This window comes from Strix aluco, chromosome 19, assembly GCF_031877795.1.
Source record: "Strix aluco isolate bStrAlu1 chromosome 19, bStrAlu1.hap1, whole genome shotgun sequence".
Taxonomy (NCBI): Eukaryota; Metazoa; Chordata; class Aves; order Strigiformes; family Strigidae; genus Strix; species Strix aluco.
Genome location: NC_133949.1, coordinates 9,144,866 through 9,165,807, shown reverse-complemented (window position 1 = coordinate 9,165,807; position 20,942 = coordinate 9,144,866). Strand labels below are relative to the sequence as shown.

At 61.3% G+C, this 20,942-nt stretch overlaps 2 protein-coding genes and 1 long non-coding RNA gene across 4 annotated transcripts in view; all 3 read left to right on the top strand.

Moving 5' to 3' along the window:
* The window catches only part of SRRM3 (serine/arginine repetitive matrix 3), a 28,423-nt gene extending 13,911 nt beyond the window's left edge, over window positions 1–14,512 (top strand). For both annotated transcript variants that reach the window (XM_074845145.1, XM_074845146.1), the window contains 12 exons: window positions 1,828–1,962; window positions 2,071–2,151; window positions 2,579–2,608; window positions 3,006–3,074; window positions 3,411–3,446; window positions 4,208–4,258; window positions 4,367–4,471; window positions 4,899–5,073; window positions 10,740–11,068; window positions 11,621–11,848; window positions 12,109–12,246; window positions 14,083–14,512. In XM_074845145.1, the coding sequence (XP_074701246.1) occupies window positions 1,828–1,962; window positions 2,071–2,151; window positions 2,579–2,608; window positions 3,006–3,074; window positions 3,411–3,446; window positions 4,208–4,258; window positions 4,367–4,471; window positions 4,899–5,073; window positions 10,740–11,068; window positions 11,621–11,848; window positions 12,109–12,246; window positions 14,083–14,299 (1,594 nt within the window). In that variant the 3' untranslated portion in view covers window positions 14,300–14,512. The remainder of the gene's footprint in view (window positions 1–1,827; window positions 1,963–2,070; window positions 2,152–2,578; window positions 2,609–3,005; window positions 3,075–3,410; window positions 3,447–4,207; window positions 4,259–4,366; window positions 4,472–4,898; window positions 5,074–10,739; window positions 11,069–11,620; window positions 11,849–12,108; window positions 12,247–14,082) is intronic.
* Window positions 14,513–14,536: 24 nt separating this feature from the next.
* LOC141932100 (uncharacterized) lies at window positions 14,537–16,531 on the top strand. The gene is made up of 2 exons (XR_012625741.1): window positions 14,537–14,944; window positions 15,027–16,531. It is a non-coding gene; the product is annotated as an uncharacterized LOC141932100 (long non-coding RNA).
* Window positions 16,532–18,495: 1,964 nt separating this feature from the next.
* On the top strand, window positions 18,496–20,497 carry HSPB1 (heat shock protein family B (small) member 1). The gene is made up of 3 exons (XM_074845802.1): window positions 18,496–18,880; window positions 19,869–19,932; window positions 20,141–20,497. Exons 1-3 carry the CDS (start codon window positions 18,520–18,522, stop codon window positions 20,298–20,300), a joined length of 585 nt encoding a protein of 194 aa, XP_074701903.1. The 5' UTR covers window positions 18,496–18,519; the 3' UTR covers window positions 20,301–20,497.
* The last annotated feature ends 445 nt before the right edge of the window (window positions 20,498–20,942 follow it).

The following is a 20,942-nucleotide window of genomic DNA, read 5'->3' as shown; positions in this document are numbered from 1 at the left end:
CTTTTACAGCTCGGTCATTGACTGCCGGGACTGAGTCTGAACCAGCTGGTCTTGTTTCAGAGCAGATGCAAAAGCTCAACATCATTTGCAAAACTCCCCAGGGGAAACTGAGGCAGCGAGTAGAGCTGTGACCACCTGAGTCCCCACCTTGCTCTCTGTGCTCTTCCAGCTCCCGCCTCTGTGCGTGCACAGCCCAGCGATACAGCCCCGTCCCCACGGAGTAACTACTTGATGGACAGGCTGGTGGGATTGAAAACAAACATGAGCGTGTGCCAAGTGGGGAGGGATAATTGGGGCAGCACAAGCCTGTCTTGAGCCGCTGAGCACAGCTAATGTGTGAGATGCTGGCAGCAGGCTCTGGTGTGGAGCACTGCCCGCTCACAAAGCGGAGTCCAACAGGGAATTATCCCCACTCGCTCCTCTCTTTTCCTCTTTTTTTCCCCTTCCCATGGTTGGGTGGGTGGTTGAAAGGCCGTTCCTGCCCTTGGGGCATGGCCAAAGCAGGAGTCACTTGGAGAGGACCCAGAAAACCATGGCTGCGGTGCAGAAGGGAGCCTGAGACCCGCTTGAGCGATCATCCGCGGTCAGGAGGAGGATGCCTCACTTGTAGTCTTGGTCCAAACCATTTTTAATTGGGTTAAACAGCCCAGGGCTTGCCTGTGACCAGGGATGGCAACACGTGCCGCTCTCAGATCAGCCATCTGGGACTGGGAGCATCCCTCCACTCGCTGGCGGTGCTGGCCCGGCTGCCAAGGGACTGGTGCTGTGGGGGTTGCGCTTCTCCACCAGCATCCCCAGCCACACACCTCCAGGCTGGGAAGGGCTGAGGAGCCCACGCTGGATTTCTGAGGGCACATCTCCCTTGGGAGGCAAGCGCCCAGGCTGGTGTGATGCCAGGCACCCCCCAGGCATGGCTCCATCCATTACGGCTCCCTCCAGAGCGCCTGGATGGCCACGTCCCTCCCAGGGTGAGATGTCCTACATCTCCCCAGCACAAACAAGAGGCTCCCAGTAGGGTTTGGTGCTGCTCCTGGGGCTGATGTCAGAGGAGGACTGGGGAGGTGGGAGGTGGCAGGGAGAGGCTGGGCAAGGGACTCCTTGGTCCCTCCTGCCTGCCCAGTCCAGCTGCCAGGCCTCTGCCAAGCCCTGCCTGCAGCCCTGGTAGTCAATGGCAACCTCCTACTGGTTTCCATGGCAGCAGGAAAAATTAATGCTGATGAAGTCACTCAGGAGGGAGAGGAGACCCTGGTGGCTCCAGGCCTGATGTCCCCCCACCCCATCTCACCTGGCCCAGGGGGGGACACCACCCATCACCTGCCTGAAGCACCGAGCCGGTGGCACACTGGGGTGCTGGCCTCAAAGCCCGGATCCTCCCGGGCAGCTCCCGCTGACGCGTGGATATTTGCCTGAATCCCCTGAGTCTCCTGCCAGCTCCTCTCACCCTAATCTGGCCCTTCCGCCTACCTGGGCTGGCCCCAGTCCCCTGCTCAGCCCTGGCACTTGGGCAATGCCAAAAGGGGCTCCGAATGATGCACCCTGTGGGGAGATGGTGGCCCAAGCCCCGTGGTGTCCCTGTGCCAGCTTTGTGGGGATTTCTGCAGGGACAGGAGCCCCAGGAAGACCCTGAGAAGACCTGCCACCACAGGGCTTCACTGGGTGTGGACCTCAAGTGATGTGACCAAGGTGCCCTGGGGATGCTGTGGCGGAGGGGATGTCCCCCAGCTCCTGTAGCTGCACTGGGGCTGTCCCAGGCTTCCCCCCAGCCACGCTGGTGGGAGACAGGGGATGGGGAGCCCCAAATTAATCCTGCGCTTCCTTCTTTGGCAGCGTGATAGAAAACCACCATGGGGCGGATGGGGAGGAGTACACAGTGGAGTACCCTGACTACGGCGAGGGCTGCCTGCTGCAGTGCGACTGCTCGGCCGAGTGCTACCGCGAGGACAACAGCCACCGCGAGTACAGGTCTGGCCGGACCCACAGCGGGGATTTTGGGAAGTGGGTGTGCTCGGGGGACACAGAGGCCAGGGGGCCATCCCTTCTTCCCCCAACCCTGCCTGCTTTCTCCCGCAGGCTGAAAAGACGCTCAAGCAGCTCCACCTCTCCTCCTCCCAAGAAGAAAAAAAAAAAGAAATCAGGTCACCGCCGGAGCCGGTGAGTGCCCAGCTGTCCCTGCGCTGTCCCCTCTCCCGGGAGGGCAGCTCTCCGCCCAGCTCAGCCCTTCCCCAGGCTCCAGGGTGCAAGTCCCCCCACTTTGGGGGGGGCAGTGCACCCCCAAACGTGCGCCCTCAAGAGGTGCAATGCATCTGCTTGCACCGATGGTGCAACACGCACACGTGTGTGCACACACACGCAGCGCTGTGGGACGCACCGCCAGCCCACCCCACTGCATGCGCTGGTGGGGCCTTGCCTGGCCCATGGTGGGAAGGATCTGGCTTCCACAGGGCACAGCACCGGGCAGGATTTGACTCCCTGAAGGGTCTGGCTCTGTCTACCCGCTGGTCCCCTCCCCAGTTAGTGCTGGCCGCCTGGGCAGGATGCTGTCCCTAATGTCCCTTTTTCTCTGCCTTCCCCACGGCAGCAAAAAGAGGAAACCCGGCTCGGAGCGCAGGTGAGTGCTCGCTGGGCTGGGTGGTCTGTGGGGTCCCCACCGGGCATGCAAGGCCACCTGGCACAGGCTGGCCTCCACCACCCACTGTCCCCCTCTGACATCCCAGCGGGAATTGGCCACCCTGTCTCCTGCTGGAGGCTGCGGAGCCCACGAGGTGGCAATGAGACACAGCGGGATTTGGGTGCTCCGGCACCAAAGGCAGACGGAGCCCTTCTGCCAAAAGCCCCTTTCTTTCCCCCCACCCCAAATTCCCCCAGGAAATAACTTCCATGTGATGGTCAGGGGTGGTCAGGGGAAGCGGGGTGCCTGGGGGGTGGCAGGACATGACTCCTCTGGGCCATGAGGATGGGGAGTCCCTTGCTCCCCCCTCAAGGGTACCCACTTCCCCTTCACCCAGCTGCGACAGCTCTTCACCTATCCGCAAGGAAAAGAAAAAGAAGACTGGAAAGAAACACAGACGCGAGAGGTAGGATGGACACCACATCGGGTTGGGGACAGAGGGGCTGGCTGGGGACAGCGGGGCTGGCTGGGGACAGGGGGGATGGTTGGGAACAGGGGGGCTGGTTGGTGGCTGCTCAGGCCCTTGGGCTGGGACAGGGTGGAGGCACGGACAGGGATGGATGCTGATGGCTCTTCGTGGGGCTGTCACCTCCTCACAGCAGCCATCACCTGCCCCAGCCAGCAGCGTGTCTCAGGGCCACCCCCCTGTCCTTGTCCCCATCCGCTGGGGCTGCCTGGCCTTTGCTCCCTGCTGCTCATCTCAGCGTGTCTCCTTCATCTCTGCCTCCTCTTCATCCCTCAGGTCTGAGTCGGGGTCACGGAAGAAGAGAAGACACAGGTGAGAGTGACAGCTCCTGGGAGCCACCCCACTGCCACCAGCACTGGCTGCTTCCCCAGTCAGGGACCCCCTGTCCCCGGCCCTTCTGCTGTCCCCAGCCCCTCTGCCCACGGGGGTGCACCCATCGGGTGCTGTGGGTGTGAACGTAGGCTGCCATCACCCACTGTCTGTCCATCTGTCCCTCGCCTGGTGAACATCCCCCTCACCCCACGGTCAGACACTGCTGGGCATCCCCCACCCTTGGGGGTGGCACAAGGCCACTCTGGGTGGCTGTGGGGTCCCACACAGCCCTGAATGTCCCCTGGGGGTGAAGGGGTGACACTGAACAGATGTGGCCAGGGCAAACCCTGGCTGTTGCCCTGTTCTGTGGTTGCCCTCCGCCAATCATTTTAGGGTGAAAACAGTAAAAATAGGCAGAGATTGCCTGGGTGGGCAGAGGGGCTCAAAGGAGGCTGGTGTAGGGCAAGGCAAGTGGGGGGTGACAACGGGCCTGAACCCTGTGGATGCCAAACAGAGCAAGTCCCTGCCTTCCCACTGCCACCCCCTCCTGCCTGGCCTCGCTGACCAGCACATGGCCCCCACTGTCCCCGCAAAGCCAGCTGGGACCCCCACCGTGGCTTGAAGCTCAGTGGAGCTCAGTTCCAGGCAGGTCCTCCCCATCGCTCCACCTGCAGCCTCGGTGGCTCGGGGTAGTCCGGGAAAGCCCCCCCCCCAGGTGCTTCCCCCTCTCCCATCTCTGCAGCTTTTGGCTCTTTCCGCAGGTCCCGAAGCCCCAAGAACAAACGGAAAGAGAAAAACAAAGAGCGCAAGAGGTGAGGAGCTGGGATGGCGGGGGAAGCGGGGCGGTGTGCCCCTCTGCGTGCCCCCCTCCTTGGCGGCTCAGCCTGCCCCTCGGCCCCCCCCGGCCGCCCTCTCCGCAGGTCCCGCAGCGAGTCCCCGGCCTGGCGCTCGCACCGGCGCAGCTCCTGCAGCTCCCACAGCATCTCGCTTTCCTCCGACGACAGTGGCTCCAAATCCCCCGGCAGGTAGGGGCAGCCCGGGACCCCACTCCGGGACAGCGGCCCCCCCCAGCCTCCCCTTGCGGGGTCGAGGGCAGGGAGGCAGGTGGCAGAGATGACCCTGGGATGGGGACCCTTATTGATTTTGGGCAGGGAAGCAGGTGGCAGCGGTGTCCCCATGATGGGGACCCTCGGGGGGATGGAGGGGAGCGGGATGATGCTGCAGCACCTCTGGGGGGGTTTGGGAACACGATGCCCAGACAGGGTTTCAATTTTGAACCAGAAAAAGCACAAAACACCAACTTTCATCTTGTTTCTTGCTTCGGCAAAGCCTGCCTGGCCACCTCAGCCAAGGCTTGGAGCCAGCCGCTCTGCTGGAGCCAGGCGAAGGGCGATGCCGTGCGGGGCTCAGGGCAGGGGGGATGCTGGTGGCTCACGGTGCGGTGCCCCGCAGGCTAAGCCCCAAGCGCCGGCAGGATGGCCCCAAGGGCAGCAGCGCCCGCTCCAGCCGCAGCCCGTCCTCCCCCTCGCCCCGCCGCTCGGCCTCGCCGCACCAGAACGGGCACAAGGGCAGCAGCACCCAGAACGGCCGCCACAGCCACGGCGCCCCGCTCCCGGAGCCCTCGGATGTACGTAGGCTTTTCTTGGATCACCGTTCGCTTCCCTCCCCTCCTCCCTCTGCAGGACCCCCCCACCCTGGCTCTCCTCTCCCCTCCTTCCCCGCTCACTCGGCTCCCCCCTCACCCAGCCGGGGCACACGGGGGAGATGTGGGGTGCAGGCTGCACCCATCAGCCTTCCACTAGGTGCACGGTCTCCCTGGGGGAGCCAGCCCATCACCTCGGGACAGGTATCGGGGCAGATCGTCCCCCCCCCAAAGCCACACATCACTCAGTGGCTGTCACCCCCCAGGGATGATGGCTTGGCTAGGCCAGCGTCACCTGCCAGGGTCACCACCGGGCTCAGCACCTCCCTGGGAGTGCATTGAGCCCAGACAGCTAAAAAATGGGTGAAGCTGGAAAATTCTTATCTCCCCACCAGCCCCAACCCTCCCCAGGGCCAAGGTGCCAGCACCAGTGCTCAGGACCCCAGCACCCAGTCTGGGGACTGATGTTAGGCCAGGGTAGGGTTTGGAGGGGGTTTGGTGCTGGGTGCTCAGATTTTAGGAACTCAGGGTCCCCGTGGCAGGTGACATTGGGGCTAAGTGTCCCCAGCTCCGCCACAGCGCCCTGGGGGGTCCTGGTGAAGCCTGGGGGGCTGCTTTTGTACTGAGTGGGGCAAAGCCCCAACCCAGTGGGACCAGGGGGCCAACCCCAGTTTAACCAGTGTGCTGCTTTGGCTAGCGGGGGGCTGGAGGCAGGGCTGAACTAAGGCGGTGTGCGGGGGGGCCCTGCTAATGGGGGGCACACAGGTTCCCGCTCAACCCAGGGGACTTTATGCCCATGGACAAGGTGCTGCGGGGATGCTCCTGGGCTGGCAGCACCCAGTGCTGACACCCCAACACCTGTAGGCCCAGGGGCACCCCAGAAAACGGGGCCAGGAGCCCCCCACCCCATATTTACATCCCCTTTGCCCTCCCTGGCTCCCCAGCCCAGCACCCAGCACCCCCCAGCAGCACCCAGCACCCTGCCCACCTCTTGGGGCACCTCTCTGCTTTCTTCTTTCCTGTGGTTTTGGCTGGGGTGTGGGGGGGTTGGGGTGCCGAGGAGCCGCCCGCCGCCCACCCAGGCGCCCGGCTCGCCCCGCTCTCCCCCGGCCCACCACCCCCAGCACCCAGCATCGCCCAGGCCGCCGAGCTCCCTCGGCTCCCCGGCACCAGCGGGACTTTTCTCCGACAACTTTCTCTCTCTTTCTCTCTCTCTCTTCTTTCTCTCTCTGGTTTCTATTTTTTATTTTTTTTTTCTTTTTAATCCCATCTGTGTTTTTCTTTAGCCTCCCATTTGAAAAAAACCCAAACGGTAATATACACTTCCATTTCTTGCTCAGCAGAAGCAGGGACGAGTGGGAGGGAAGGGCAATGAAACGTGCTTTTTTTCCCCCCTTGTTTTAGTTTCCTTTCTCATGATTTCTTTTCTTTTCCCTTGTGATGTACAGAAATGCAAACGATATATATCTCTCTTATTTCCCCCCCCCGTTGTCGTCGTGTTGTTCTAGAATTTTTTGCTTTTGTGTGTGTTAATGTGGAGAAGAAAAAAAAAAAAAGCAGATGTGTTTTCTAAATATTTACGACCGCTGAACATTGTATTTCCATTTTCTATATTTTGAACAAGGAATTTAAAAGGGAAGAGAACCCAGCAGCTCTACACTGCAAAGGTAGCAGGCTCGCTTCGATATTGCAGAGCGAATTGCCCTTTGCCTCCTTCAATTGGCTACTGCCCCGTTTTCTTGGCTGGATCCTGCTGCTGTGGGGGTGCTTTTCCTCCACGGTTGCAGGATGAGGCCGTTGGGTGCTGGGTTATCCACCCCACACACACACACTGAGCACCCTGTGGCCATCGTGCACCTGGGCGCCTGCATCTTGCATCCCAGCAGGATGAGTGCTGAGCATCCTCGGTACCCGACCCCCCCCTGCATCCTGCAGACCCCCCAAAAGCTCCGGATTCAGCCCAACCCCCGGGTGAGCTGTGCCCCCCCAGCACTCCCAGAGCTGCTGGGAGGAAGGGGTGCCCTGGGGTGCTGTGCGGCGTTGCCTTCCCTTTTAAATACCCGGTCCCGTCTCCATCCATCCCTGCTGCCTTCCCCAGCCTTCCTCCCGGGTCTCTCCTCCTCCTCCTCGCCCACATGCACCCTCCGGCCCCTCTTTCTCTCCGGTTTTCTTTGGGCCAATACAACCCAACAACCCTTGCCATGTCCCACCTCCATCCATCGCCTTCCCTGCATGTTATCCGGGACTTTGCCATGTTATATAGCGACTTTTTAAGACTGAAATGCAGCCGGGTTACAGACACCAGCCAGCAAACCCCCTGCGGCCACCCTGCTCGGTGGCTGGCCACAGCCTTTCCATTTAAAAAAAAGAAAAATTAAAAAAATAAAAAGCTAACGAGACCAATTTTAAAAATAATTCAAAAGATTCTAAGCAAAGCAAACGGGATTAGCCAAGGGGTCTGGATCGCCGTACTAAAGAGTCCTTGTCTTTTTCCCATTCTGCCCTCCAAATGTGGAGATTATTGTTTTCTTTTTTATTATCGCATTCCTGTCACTGCCAATTGCAAAGGTAGGTATTTCGTCCACCTCTGCACGTTCACTTCTGCAGATGAGCCTGTTGAAAAGCACCGTAGCTTGATTTAATGTTATTTTCTCTTTCTTTCTGACTTTCTTTCTCTTTCTTTCTTGCTCTCCTTCTCTGTCTCTCTTTCATTTTGTCTCTTTTTGGTGGCTATATATAATTTTTTTTTATTTGTATGGTTTTCCCCAGTTAGCTGCAAAGCCATGCTCTTCTCTTATGTTATTTCTATTTTTTTGCCCTGTCCACGTAATATTTTTTTCTTTCTTCCCCTCTTTTCTCTTCCCCGTCTCCTCGTGCCGTCGGTAGAATGCATTTCTGTGTCTTTCAGCCCTCCGACTTTGTGTTCGTTTCCATCCAGGGGCCGAGCACGGCTGCTCCATTTGAGTCCCCCCTTAGGGGCCGGGTAACGAAGGCAAACATAATTAGTGAGAAATAGGGGCAGCGGCCAGAGCCAAGGGGTGGGAGCAGCAGCAGATCCTGGGTGTAGGGGTGGATGGATGGGGCGAGAAATCAGAAATGTGGGGACATGTGTGTGTTTAGCCCCGCCTTGGGCTGTGGCAGACAAAAAAAAACCCCAACCCAAGGAAGATATTTGGAGACTGCAATGGGGAAAGGTTGAAAGCTTGCTCCGTGGAGGAGAGGCAGGTCCAGGGCATCACAGTCCCCGAGGGGCAGGGGACAGCGTCCCAACCCTGTCCGTCCCAGCCCCACAAGCTGCCAGTGTGTGTTTTCCCTTTTGGGCCGGGCCTTTGCCGATTTAGATTTATTTGGGATGCTTTTCTTTTTGTTGCCTTCCTGCACACCTGGGCAGGAGAACCCTCTGCTCCCGCCCCAGGGTTTGGGTGGGAACCCCACAGCCCAAGCCCGTGGTGCGGCCAGCCAGCACCGAAATGCCACTGTAGGAAAGAGGAAACCCCTCTCTTACTTCTTCCTCTTCTTCTTCATCTCTGCTTTTATTTTTCCCTGCCCGGACGCTGGCTCAGCTGAACTCCCCTTCCAGGGCTGCTGCATCCCCTTGGAGGGGGTCGGTGTCCCCCAGTGCTTGCCATGGGCAGGGCTGGCCATCGCCGCCAGCCCCCCCCCTTGCTGGGGTGATTGCCACAGAAACAGATAACAAAAACCCCCAATCCCCCCCATTTTGGCTCCAGCTTGCTGGTCTGTGGCTGGAGGGGTTGGCTTATCTGTGGAGACAAGGAAGTGACAGGGGACACGCCACCACTGGAGTGCAGAGTGGCTTGTGTGGCCCCCCCTGCCTCGGGATGCTGGGGGACACAGTGGCCTCGCGTCCCTTTCGCAGCATCTTCGCGGCAATCCCCAGGCTCCCACCCCAGCACCTTGCCCGCTTCTCTTTTGGGGGAGAAAAGCGGCATTTAGGACACAGCAAGGCGGGTGGAGAGAACCTCATCCTCGAGGATTAACTGGCCAGGCGTGTTTGGGGCAAGGGGCCGGCAGGGAATTGGGGTCACCAGCCCTCAGCTTAGCCCCAGGTGCGGTGACACAAACCTGGCACCACCCCAATCCCCCTGAACCCTGTTAGATCCCCTCGGCCGGGCTCAGCGTAGCCCCGTGCAGGATTTACCCCTCCAGCAATGCTCAGGGATCCGACGCCGGGCTGGGGGCAGGAGACCCCCAGAGCCCCCCGAGCAGGGGTTTGCTGGCTCGGTCGGGACCAGCAGTGCAGGAGCTGTTTCCACCCATCTTTTTGGGGAAAATAACCCAGGCAGTGGCTGCAGCTTGGAGGAGCTCAAATATTTGGGAACCGCTGCGTGCTGGACCCCGGGGCCGGGCAAAACCCCCCCAGCTCTCAGCGAGAGCCCGGCACGGGGCCTTGGCCGTGGCAGTGGCCCAGGGTTCCCCGCCCCCCCCCGGTAGGAGAAGTGAGTTGGTTTGTTTTATTTCTCCTCTCTCTGGCTCTGTCTCTGTCTCTCCTCCTTCTCTCGCTCTTTCTTTCTCTCTTGCATTTTTGTGAATCTAATGATGCACTTATATTGCCCCGCTTTTCCCTTCTCTTCATACCTTACCTACTAAAGGAGGAAATGCCACTTTTTTGGTAAGTGGATGTTAACCAAGAGGGACTTAAAAAAAAAAAAAGCATATAATGGAAAAAAAAAAAAAGGAAGCAGAAAGCAAAGTCTGTGTTGAGTGCTGATGAGGACTTAGCAGTTCCCTGCAGAGTCACAGCTAACAGCTCAATGCGTGTCCCAGGAAGAGCTCAGAGACATTCGTTTATCTCAGTAACGAGGACATTTGTGAAGTTTTGCTTTGTTTTTTAAATTTTATTTTATTTTATTTGGATGGTTTTTCTTCTTTCTTTTTTGATTTCTTTTTGCCTTCTCGCCCCTGGCCTCCCACCCTCCTGCCTTGCCCTCCATTGTTGCTCTGTGCCGTCCTCCTCGTTTCTTGATTTGGTTTAAGCCAAAAGCTGTACTATCTATAAAAACTACACATATCTGAACATATATCTCTCTATATATGTGCATGCCTCTGTGTGAGCAGACCCCCCCATCACCTACAGCCCTCTTTGGTTTGACACCTTCCCCTCGGCTCAGTCTGATTTACTCTCCTCCACCTCCCCACTTTCCCTCCTCTCATCTTTTCTTTTTCCCCCCCATTTTTCTCCCTTCGTTTGGGTTTTACCCCTCTTTTCCCTTCCCCTTTCTTGATCGGGGTGGGCGGGTGCCGGGGTTTGCTTTATCCCCACTCCAGGTGTTTTCGGGGGGGGTTGTTTCTTTCCCTTCGAGCTCTCCCTCCCCGACAACTTGGGGGTTTCTTGGATTTTTTTTTTTTTTTTGCTCCCATCCCACTCCTTCCTCTGGGTTTTTTAAAATTTTATTTTAATTATTTTTTTTGGCGTTTTGCATGTGAAGGTTTGCATGACCCACGTTGTTGAGGGCGAGAGGAAGGTGCAGAGTAGCGTCTGTGTAGCCTGCCTTATGCGATGTGCGTTGACGTTGTGAACCGCGCCCCGGCTCAGCGCCCCCCCATTAAAATCCCCCTTCTCCTTCTTTCTTCTCTTCTTCCCCCCCCTCCACCTTTCCCCCCTTCTCTCTCTCTCTCCCCCCCCTTGCCAGAGGCCAGCCTCGGCGTCCCCCTCTCCGCGGGCTCACGGCAGGACGGAGCCACTGTCCCCCCGCGTCCGGGGGGGCCGACACGGTGCCCGCAGTCCCCGGTCGCCCACGCCGGAGCGGGCCAAGCACGGCCACCGGCATCGCTCCCGCAGCGCCTCGCCGCCGCCCCGCCACCGCGGCCAGAGCAAGGGACAGCCCCTGGCCCCCCGGGAGCTCCCGCCAGCCCCGCTCAGCCCCGCCGGCTACAGCAGTGACTCGGAGGGCTCGGCGGGCTCCCACCCCTACCACCCGCCGCTCGGCCCTGACAGGAACCACGGCGCCCACGCCAAGAAGTAAGGAGGTCCCTGGGATGGGGTCATGGTGTCCCTGCTGGGACGTGGGGGCTGGTCGCTGATATTTGGGGTGCAGTCCCACGTGGGCACCCTGGTTCCATCCGGGCAAAGCTCTGGGGGCCAAGCTGGGGACCAGGGCAGCGTTGGGGCTACTCAAGGGATGGGGATGGGGGTGGCACAGGGACAGAGATGGGGACGGGGACGGAAATGGAGATTGAGATGGAGATGGAGATGGGGATGGGGATAGGGAAGAGCCACAGTGGGTCAATGCCAGGATACTGCAGGAGGGGTCACCCCCTCAAGGGATTATCCCAGCGCGAAGGGCAGCGCCTGGATGGCTGCGTGGGATTACAGCATCCCACAGGGTGCAGGATCCCAAGTGGGTGAGCGCCCCATGCTTTATAATCAGGGATGCAGCCCAGCCAAAATTTGGGGTCATTTAGGCGTGCTTGTTGCTCCCCCATGGGAACCTGGGGTGCCCCGCTCCTGCGGGGACACCCTGCCAGACGCAGCGGGCGAGGTGTGAGGAGGTGCTGGGGTCTGCCTTCACAGGGTGAAGGAGAGGCACCACCGGGGCCGGCCCAACAGCAGCTCGGAGTCGTCGGCCAAGCACTCCCGGCACGCCTCGGAGCGCAGGAAGAGCCCGTCGCCCAGCCCCGGCCAGCGCAGCAGCTCCTGGAGCTCCAGTGGCTCCCTCTCCAAGTCCCGCTCCCGCTCCCGGGAGAAGAGGGCAGGACGCAGCCGCTCCCGCTCGCCCTCGCCAAAAAAACCGGCCAGCAGGTCAGCCCCCAGGGGGGGACTTCTGCGTGGGGGCATGGGTACCGGCAATGGGCTCAGCGAGCATCCACAGCTCAGGGGGGTCCCGGCTCCCCCCGGGATTGGGGAGGGGGTTACAGGTCATTGCTGGCCCTGATGGCACTGGAAGCACCAGCCCTGGGTGGGGGTGTCACCCCCGTGGGGAGCTGCTGTGCGTGGGCTGTCCCTGCATCCCACCCGAGACCCCAGCCCACACCCTGATTCTCCTCCTCCTCGTGGTATAGAGAGAAGGACAACGAGCCCCGAACACGCCACGGTGACCCCGATCCCGCCCGCGCCCGGCGCCGCTCCAGGAGCTACTCCCCCATCAGGAAGAGGAGACGTGACTCCCCCAGCTTCATGGAGCCCAGAAGGATCACGAGGTGGGTCCCGCACACGGCGAAGCCTCTGCCGCGGCCACCAGCATGTCCCAGGGCTGAGCTCTGCCCCCAGCCAGCCCTGAAGGGTCCGTGGGTGGGTGGGTGGGTGGATGGGTGGATGGATGGATGGATGGATGGATGGACGGACAAATGGACGAACAGCTCTGCAGATGGGTAGATAACCCCGAGGATGACCAGCTGAGTGAATCAGCCAGCCCAGACAGACGGATAACCAGATTGCCTCCAATATTACAACCTTCTGATCTCTTCCCATTTCGAGGCATGAAAATAGGAATTCATTTTAACCCATGTGTGCATATTCCAGCAAGACGTGTGGCTGCGAACATGTCTCTCCCCTGCCCTCCAAAAGCCAGATTCTCCTCCTTGAGATCCTATTGACTCAGGATCCCAGGCTGTAAGACAGGCAATATTTAGTGCCAGACGAAACACTCTGTGCATATATAGTACCTCGTTAGCATGCAGGGCTGGCAGCAGTACGGGTGGCGAGCTGAGATTACCTCGTTGCTGACCTATTTGTCTCCTGCTATCAGCTGGGAGATCAGGACCGTGGGGTGGAGGGGCTGGATTTTCAGAAATCAGCTCTGACTCGCTGTGGGAGGGTTTTTATTTTGCTTGGGCTGGACTGAAGTTGTAAGGAGGGAGGACAGGAGAAATGCTGCTCAGCCAGTGGGTCAGAGCTCCCTGCAGCCCTCCCTGATGGATGCCCTGGAAAGAACACAGGCTGGGAAAGCAGCTCCCAGCCCAGAGGAAGGTTTCCCAGCCCAGGTACCACTGGCTGGTTTTGCGTCCCTCCTGCTCTGTCCCTGAGCTGGGTTTTGCTGGGATGTCCCCAGGAAGGTGGCAGAGCTCGGCTGGAGGACACAGCCCGTAGTCCCTGGTCCCCCCATCCCTGTCACCCATCCCTGGGATGGATGGGGATGGCAGACCCAGCTCTGCTTGGGGTTCAGGAGGAGCCAGAGCCGTTTCTGCGAGGCTTGGAGGATGCTGCGGGGAGGGGGCAGACAGGGGAACACCCCTGGTCCCCCTTGCCTGCCCTGTAGCCTGGCCAAAAGCCCCAGGGGTTTTTCTTGCCCTCCTGCCTTGTCCCTGGTCCCCATCACCCCTCACCACCCCGGGGTCCGGCACCGCGTGGTCCTGCCTCAGTGATGCCAACTTCTCCTTTTCCATTTCATCCCAAGGTCCCTCTCGGAGAGCATCGCCGCCAGCCTGGCTCCCAGGGTAACCTCTCCCCTTCCTCCTCCTTCCTGTCATCCTCCTCTTCCTCCTGGACCCCTCTGTGTCTCCTCACACCCTAGGATGCCCCTGGCAGCCACCTCCAGGCCGTGCCTGTGTCTCTCTTCAGTCCCACTAACACCGGGCTGGGAGAAGGGGGCAAGGAGTTGGCTCCTGCACCGGCTCCAGACGTCGCTGTCCCCCGTGTCCCCCCCATCCCCACTGCCTCTGTGCTCCCCACATCCCTCCTCATCCTCAGGCGCCAGCGGGCCGCAGCTCGCCTCCCGCTAATCCTGAACGTCTCTTTTTCAGCAGCTTTCAATCTTTGGTGTCTGGGAAACACAAAAGCCACATTAACCTGCTCACTTTCTGCCCTCGCCGCTGCCTAATCCAGGACTAACACCCGGGGGGGGGGGGGGGAGCTGGGGAGGAGGAAGGGGATGAAGGGCGGGGGGGTGATGCTGGGCAGCCGCATCCTGACACCCTGCAGCGGGTCCGAGCCTGGCTGCCCTGCGGGGATGCTCGGCCGTGCTGGGGAGCCAGTGCTGGATGCCCTCCCTGAGCTGCCGCCGGGGGCCTGACTCAGTTTCCCTTTTCCATTTGCAGCGCTCGCAAGCGTCCCATCCCCTACTACCGCCCCAGCCCCTCGTCCTCCAGCTCGCTGAGCACCTACTCCTACAGCCGCAGCCGCAGCCGCAGCTACGACAGCTACAGCACCAGCCGCAGCCGCAGCCGGACTCGCAGCCCCCCCAGCCGCTCCCGCAGCCCCAGCCGCAGCCCCAGCTACAACAGCCGCAGCAGCTCGGAGAGCGCCGGCTTCTGAGCCCCCCAGCACCCAGCCGCAGCCCCCCGCCATCCTGGCTGTGCCCCCCCCGATGTCACCTGTGCCCCCAGGAGGGACAGGGACCACCGGGGAGGTGGCAAAGAGCCAGGGGCTGCTAAGGATGGACCTGGCGGCAGCGGAAAGCGGGGGCTGAAAACTCAAACGGGGCCTCGCATCGCCCTGGGAGGGGGCGGTCCCCCCTCCCCGGGGTGTTTTGGGGGTCAGGATGGGGTAGGGGGAGGAGATCTTACTTCTGCGAGCGCCTGGGTGGGGCGGGATGGGAACAAATTGCGAGGGAACAAATTGCTCAGCAGAGACTTTGGGGCGAGCGGGCGGGGGTGGCAGGGGACTCCCTGGCCCCCCATGCTTTTTTGGGTTGGTTTGACTTTTTTAGCACAAGCGTATCCTTGGGGGGTGGGGGGTGGGCAGGAGGGGGCTTCTTCAGCCCAGGCTCATCTGGAAGGTGTGATGCCAGCCAGAGGCGAGCCCTGGCTTTCACCGGCAGAAGAGTCACCGTGTCCCCGTGGTGTCCCAAGGGACAGAGGCACCCTGAACCATTTTGGGGTCCCCCCAGACCCAAGCACAGGCCGAGCCATGGATGAACAAAAGCCGGCAGCACCCACAAGTCTCTTCCCAAGCAGGGACGTCCAGGGGGGGCCATGCCTGCGGGTTAACGCTGCTTGTCCCGGCTCGGGAGCTGGCCCTGGCACCCATCCATCTCACCCAGTTTTGGGGGGGACTAAGCCATCACCCCCAGGAGGAGGGAGCTGCAGGGCTGAGGGCTGGGCTGGGGATTTTCCACCCCCAAGGCCACATCCAGCCAACCTCCGGCTTCGACATGTCCGACCCTTACTTTGGGCTCGCAGCCCCCGGCCACACCTCTTCTGGGGCCCAGTGGCAGCTTTTTAAACTTAATTACAGAAAGAGAGAGGCAGGAAGGTCCCGGGCTTTGCTGGCAGCCCCGCTTTTGCAGGACTTTGCTGATTTTCCAAAAACAAGTCCCGTCCCGTCCCGTCCCCCCCCCAATTGCTGAGGACAGTCCTGGCCCCTGGGGCTGTTGGTGTTTAATCCTCACAGGCCCCGCGTTTTCCGGATGGCTGGAGCAGGACGATGGGGATGAGCCTCCCCGGGTGGGAGAGCAGCTGCCCAGATTAACCCGCTGCCCCTGGATGAAAAGCCGGGCTTTGGCAGTCCTGTTTGACACTGGTTTCCAGCCAGCCGGGATTGGGGAGGGGATCCTTTGGACTCCAGCTTGGCTGGTGCTGTGACAGCCTCATTAGCCGGCGGCCTGATGAACCAGAGGTCCTGGCAGGGCAGAGCTGCGAGTGGAGGGGCACTCCAGGGTCGTCTCCCAAACCTGGCACGTTGAGGAACGAGGCTCAGACGCAGGCTGAGGATTTACCAGCCCTTGGAGAAACATCTCCAGGAGCTGGGCCAGGCTGGGTGCCAGTCCCTGGGTACCCACTCACCCCCCTGCTTCGCTGGCAAGGCTGCTGGTTGCCCTCTGCAAAGCTGCCCGGATGAGCAGAGCCGTTAGAAATGGGGTGAACAGGTAAGGAGGGGACACGCTCGTGGCTCTGCGTGGCTCAGCTTGTCCCCATGTGCCAGCCCCGGGGGCAGGGCGGCAGCTCTGGATGTGACCGTGGCAGGAGGAGAAGACGAAGGGTCCTGCTCCCCCCGGGCCTGGGGAGATGAAGGCCATGAGTGCCCCCAGCATCCCTGTGAACCCTGAGCCACGCGCTCCAAAAACCATCCCCCCCCTCTCCGGCCGCTGCCGCAGCAGCCCCCGGGCACCCCGCAGCCCCCGTCCCCCTCATCGCCCCACAGAGAAGCTCAGACTGGCCGCAGGAGCCCCAAAACCCTGCTGGGAGAGTGTGGGGGTGTGTGTCCCTGAGAATATCTGAATCAAGCCACCAGTGGGGGCGTATTTTGCCAGTGGCTGCAGCCCCCAGCCCTACAGCCCCCCAGGGCCGCGGCTCCCGAAAGCCCAAGACCCGACTGCAGCGCCGGCACGGACAAGCCAGCACATCAGGGAAAATTTCCAGTCTTCCTCTTTTACAGTCTCTGTCTCCTGCCGCGGAGGGAGCTAACTGGAACAAATACTCTGTAGAAATACTTCAGTATTTTCCTCTCGCGCGTGCGTTCTCTCTTTTTTTCTGGGTTGTGAGTACAGCTGTAGATTCAGTGAGCTGGTTCAATTATAATAAAATATACAGTATATATTGTAAATGACTCTGCCGGGCATGGAGCGGTTTCTTCACGGGGCGGGGGGGCACACAGCGGGGTTAACCTGCTCCCTCTGTGCAGGTTTGATCTTGTCCAGCTCCCTGCGGACCCATCCTTCTCTCCCCCTGCCCTCTGTCTCCAGCCACCCAGGGCTCGCTCTTCCCCATCGGCCGCTGGCTCTGTGCAGCGCAGCGCTGGGCACCAGTTGTCTGTCTGATCCCCCAGAGCATCCTGCTACGGGGTGGGGGGGAACCCTCTGGAGAGGCCCCACTGCTGGGGCAGAGGTCTCCCCTTGCATCCTGCAAGGTCTCTCTGCAGCCTTCCTGGCTCCCTGCAGCATCCCTGCATCCCTCTCCTTTGTCTGCAATCTGCAACCCTCCCATCCCTCCCTGCATCCCTGCATCCCTGCCATCCTTCTCATTCCTCCCTGCATCCCTCCTGTCCCTCCCTGCATCCTTCCCATCCCTCTCTGCATCCCTCCCAACCCTCCCATTCCATTTCTCTGCATCCCCCCTTGCATCCCTCCCTGCATCCCTCCCCTCCCTCCCTGCATCCCTCCCATTTCCCCACATCCCTCCCACTCCCTCACCTCCGCAGCCCCTGCAGTGCCTCAGCCCGCCCCCCCCCCCCCGGCTCCCCTCCAGCCTGTTCCAGACCTCGCAGGATGTGGCCCCGCGCCACCAGCCCCACAGGGCTCAGCTGCCTTCAGCCCTCTCCCCCCCCCCCCCCCACCATTTTAGAGATGCCGCCAGGCTCTGCCCCAGACAAAGGGGTTTGGCAGGGGCCGGCAGGGTGCTGGCACCCACAGGTGAGGCGACGCCGCCCAAATCCCTTGCTGTGAAAACCCCCCTCCCCCTTACTGTGTTCCCATCTGTGCCCTGCGCCCCATGGGGAGGGCTCGCTGGGGCCACACATCCGTGCACTGAGTGTGTGAGGTCTCAGCTACCACCCATCTCCTGGTGTCGCTCACACGCTCTTGAAAGCCAAAGCAGCCAGAGCTCAGCCCCGAGAGGCACATCCCACCACGGTGCCTCTGTCCCCCAAAAACTGGCTGGTTCCACTCCACAGGGCTGGGGGGCAGAGGGGGATGGGGCAGAGGTGATGGGGTCCCAGGGGCTGCCAGGCTCGTTGGGCTGGGAAAACAGCCCTTCCCCGGGATCGGGGGCCTGGAGTCTGGCCCCAGATGGGAATCCCTTCCTGGGGGCCAGGAGGGCGTCACTGGAGAGACGTGTTTGGATGTGAGGGCAAAGGACTTCGGGAAGGAGCCACCCTTCCCCAACCCAAGAGGGTGCTGCTCCCTCCAGTCCCCCTGGCCCCCTCTGGCACCCCAACCCCATCAGCTCTATCAGCCCCCCCCAAGCCCCCATCAGCCCCCAGAGCCCCCACTGGCCCCATCAGCCCCGTGGGCCCCAGGGACCCCCAAGGGCTGGAGCAGCCTCACCCCAACTTGGTGCTGGGGGTTGCCCACCACCCTGTTGAGCACCACGGCCACAGGGTGCTGGGGGGCTGGGGGAGGCTCCAGAAGCTTCTGGCTGGTGGGTGACGCAGTGGGCACGGGGCTGTGCACGGGCTCCTCCACTGACTCATTCCCCCCCCCCTCGAGGTGTTGGCCCAGCCCCAGACCCCTCCCCACGCCACCGTAGGGCCGCGCATCCCTGGGATGGTTTTACGGGAAAGAAATGCAGGCAGGCGGGGGTGAGGCCGGGAGCAGCTCCAAGGGCCATCCATCACTCCCAACCAGCCAAACCTCCCGCAGCGAGAGGCAGACGGACATTTCCCTGGCGGGGGGCACCTGGGGGGCTGCCAGCCCCATCCCTGTGCCGCCCACTCAATGCGGCTGCGTACGGCCGCCCCGGCCCCTGTAAAGTTTCTCGTCCCTTCCCTGAGCCCTGCTTCAATTTCCATTAATAGCCAGCTGAGCCGCCTGGCTAAAAATAGCCACCGGCCCTCTTCATAAGTCACTGCTGGCCGCCCCCCCGGCACCCCCGCGCACCATGGCCGAGCGCCGCGTCCCCTTCACCTTCCTGCGCAGCCCCAGCTGGGAGCCCTTCCGCGACTGGTACCATGGCAGCCGCCTCTTCGACCAGTCCTTTGGGATGCCCCATATCCCCGAGGATTGGTACAAGTGGCCGAGCGGCAGCGCCTGGCCAGGATATTTCCGTCTGCTGCCCCGGGAGAGCGCGCTGGTGCCGGCCCCCGGCTCGCCCTACGGGCAGGCGCTGAGCCGCCAGCTCAGCAGCGGCATCTCCGAGATCCGCCAGACCGCCGACAGCTGGAAGGTCACCTTGGACGTCAACCACTTCGCACCCGAGGAGCTGGTGGTCAAGACCAAGGATAATATTGTGGAGATAACCGGTGAGTGTTGGGGATGGGGGTTCATGGGGTCCCCCACCTCCACCTCTGCATGCTGGGCTGGGGCAGCCGCCCCGGCGCTTGCTGGGGGAAAAAGGGGTGGAAAGGTAAAGTGGAGCAGAATAAGTGATGGGAAGCAAGGGAAGGAAAAGCAAAAGGAGAGGAGAGGAGAGGAGAGGAGAGGAGAGGAGAGGAGAGGAGAGGAGAGGAGAGGAGAGGAGAGGAGAGGAGAGGAGAGGAGAGGAGAGGAGAGGAGAGGAGAGGAGAGGAGAGGAGAGGAGAGGAGAGGAGAGGAGAGGAGAGGAAAAAGGGAAGGGGGAAAGGAGAAAATCAAGGCAAAGAGGAAGGCCCATCATCACAAGCTCAGTTTCGGGGTACATTCATGCTGCAGGTGTTGCACAGGGTGCACCCCCCCATATATTGACCCCTCGCTGTTGTCCCAGCTGGGATGGGGGAGGGACCCCCTGGCTGCAAGCCATGAAAGGGTGGAGGGGCCCGGGGGGTGACAGTGCTGTAGGGAGGGTTGCCCTGGCCTGTGAGGGGACAGTGGGGTGTCACGAGACCCGTAGACCCCCCCGTGCTCCCCTGGCAGCGTCCTGGGTGGCCCAGCCAGGGACGCTGTGATGAAGCCCAGGCCCCGCGGCACGGGGCCAGCAGCGCGTCTCGTGCCTGGCGAGGGGCTGCCGGCAGCGTCTGGCCCCACAGGTCCCAGGGGGTCCACACGGGGTGGGGGCAATTCCCCAGTGGGTGGGGTTCGGAGGTGCAGCCCCAGGGGGATGCTGGTGGTCTGTCTCCAGCCCCGCTGGGTCAGGGAGCCAAAATGATGTTAAGGCAATGAAAATCAGGGCAGGCAGGATCAGCCCCTCCCCGGCGTGGGGCGATGCCGGGATCTGGAGGGCCAGGGTGAACCCCGGGCACAGCGACTGCCCCAGCTGTGCTGCCCACCCAGCCGGCCCCTTCCAACCAACCCCCGGGTTTTTTTTCCTTCCAGGCAAACATGAGGAGAAGCAGGATGAACATGGCTTCATCTCCAGGTGCTTCACCCGAAAATACACGTAAGTACCAGGAAGGAGGGGAGACAGGATCCTGACAGCCCCCCGATATCTTTGGGGACCTCTCCCCACCCACCCACCCCCTCCAGTGCCCACTGGCCAAACTGGGGTTGCTGCTCACCCAAACTGGAAGTGGGGGGAGGCAGCAATTTGGGGCATTGCAGGGTGGGGTGGTGGGTGCCACAGCCCTGACCCCCCTCTCCCCTCACAGCCTCCCCGCCGGTGTCGAAGCCACGGCCGTGCGGTCCTCGCTGTCCCCCGACGGCATGCTCACGGTGGAGGCCCCCCTGCCCAAGCCGGCCATCCAGTCCGCTGAAATCACCATCCCCGTCACCGTCGAGAGCCAAGCCAAGGAGCCAGCCAAGAAGTAGGTGGCACCGAGGAGGAGGAGGAGGAGGAGGAGAAGCTGCCGTTGCCCCCCCACCCCCGCACAAGCTGCATCCTCACACCCCTCCCTGCTTGCAGCCCCCTTTTTACTGTTTATTTTGTACTCACCCGGTCACCGAGTGCCTTGAATAAATGTGAAGGAACCGGTAGAATCAGTTGGAATAAAAAGTGGTGAAAGAAACCTGTCCCCATGCCTTGTCTGAGCACCGGGCTGGGGCTGCCTGGGGCCAGCATGGCCAGCGGGAGGGCCACCAAGCCCTGCTCAACTGCCTGGGGTCAGCATCCCGGGGCTCCACATCCCAGGTCTTCACACCCCGGGCTCAGCATCCTGGGGTCAACATCCTGGGTTTTCACACCGCAGGTCTCCCTATCCTGGATGTCCCACATGCCAGGTGTCCTACATTTCAGCTCCCCACATCCTGGCCTCCAACATCCCAAGTCTCCAAAATCTCTGGTCTCCACATGCCAAGTCTCCAGCATCCTGGGCTCAGCATCCCAGTTTTCCACATCCTCAGTATCTGGCATCCCAGGTCTCCAAAATTCCAGGTCTCAACACCCCAGGTCTCCAACATCCCATGTGTCTGACGACCTGGGTCTCTTACACGCCTGGTCCTCAAAATTCTGGG

What these genes read in the sequence shown, in the direction of transcription:
- HSPB1 (XM_074845802.1), top strand. Translation starts at nt 18,520, where the DNA reads ATGGCCGAGCGCCGCGTCCCCTTCACCTTCCTGCGCAGCCCCAGCTGG. An exon ending in TAATATTGTGGAGATAACCG is followed by an intron (nt 18,881 to 19,868) that starts GTGAGTGTTGGG and finishes TTTTCCTTCCAG; the next exon opens with GCAAACATGAGGAGAAGCAG. An exon ending in TGCTTCACCCGAAAATACAC is followed by an intron (nt 19,933 to 20,140) that starts GTAAGTACCAGG and finishes CTCCCCTCACAG; the next exon opens with CCTCCCCGCCGGTGTCGAAG.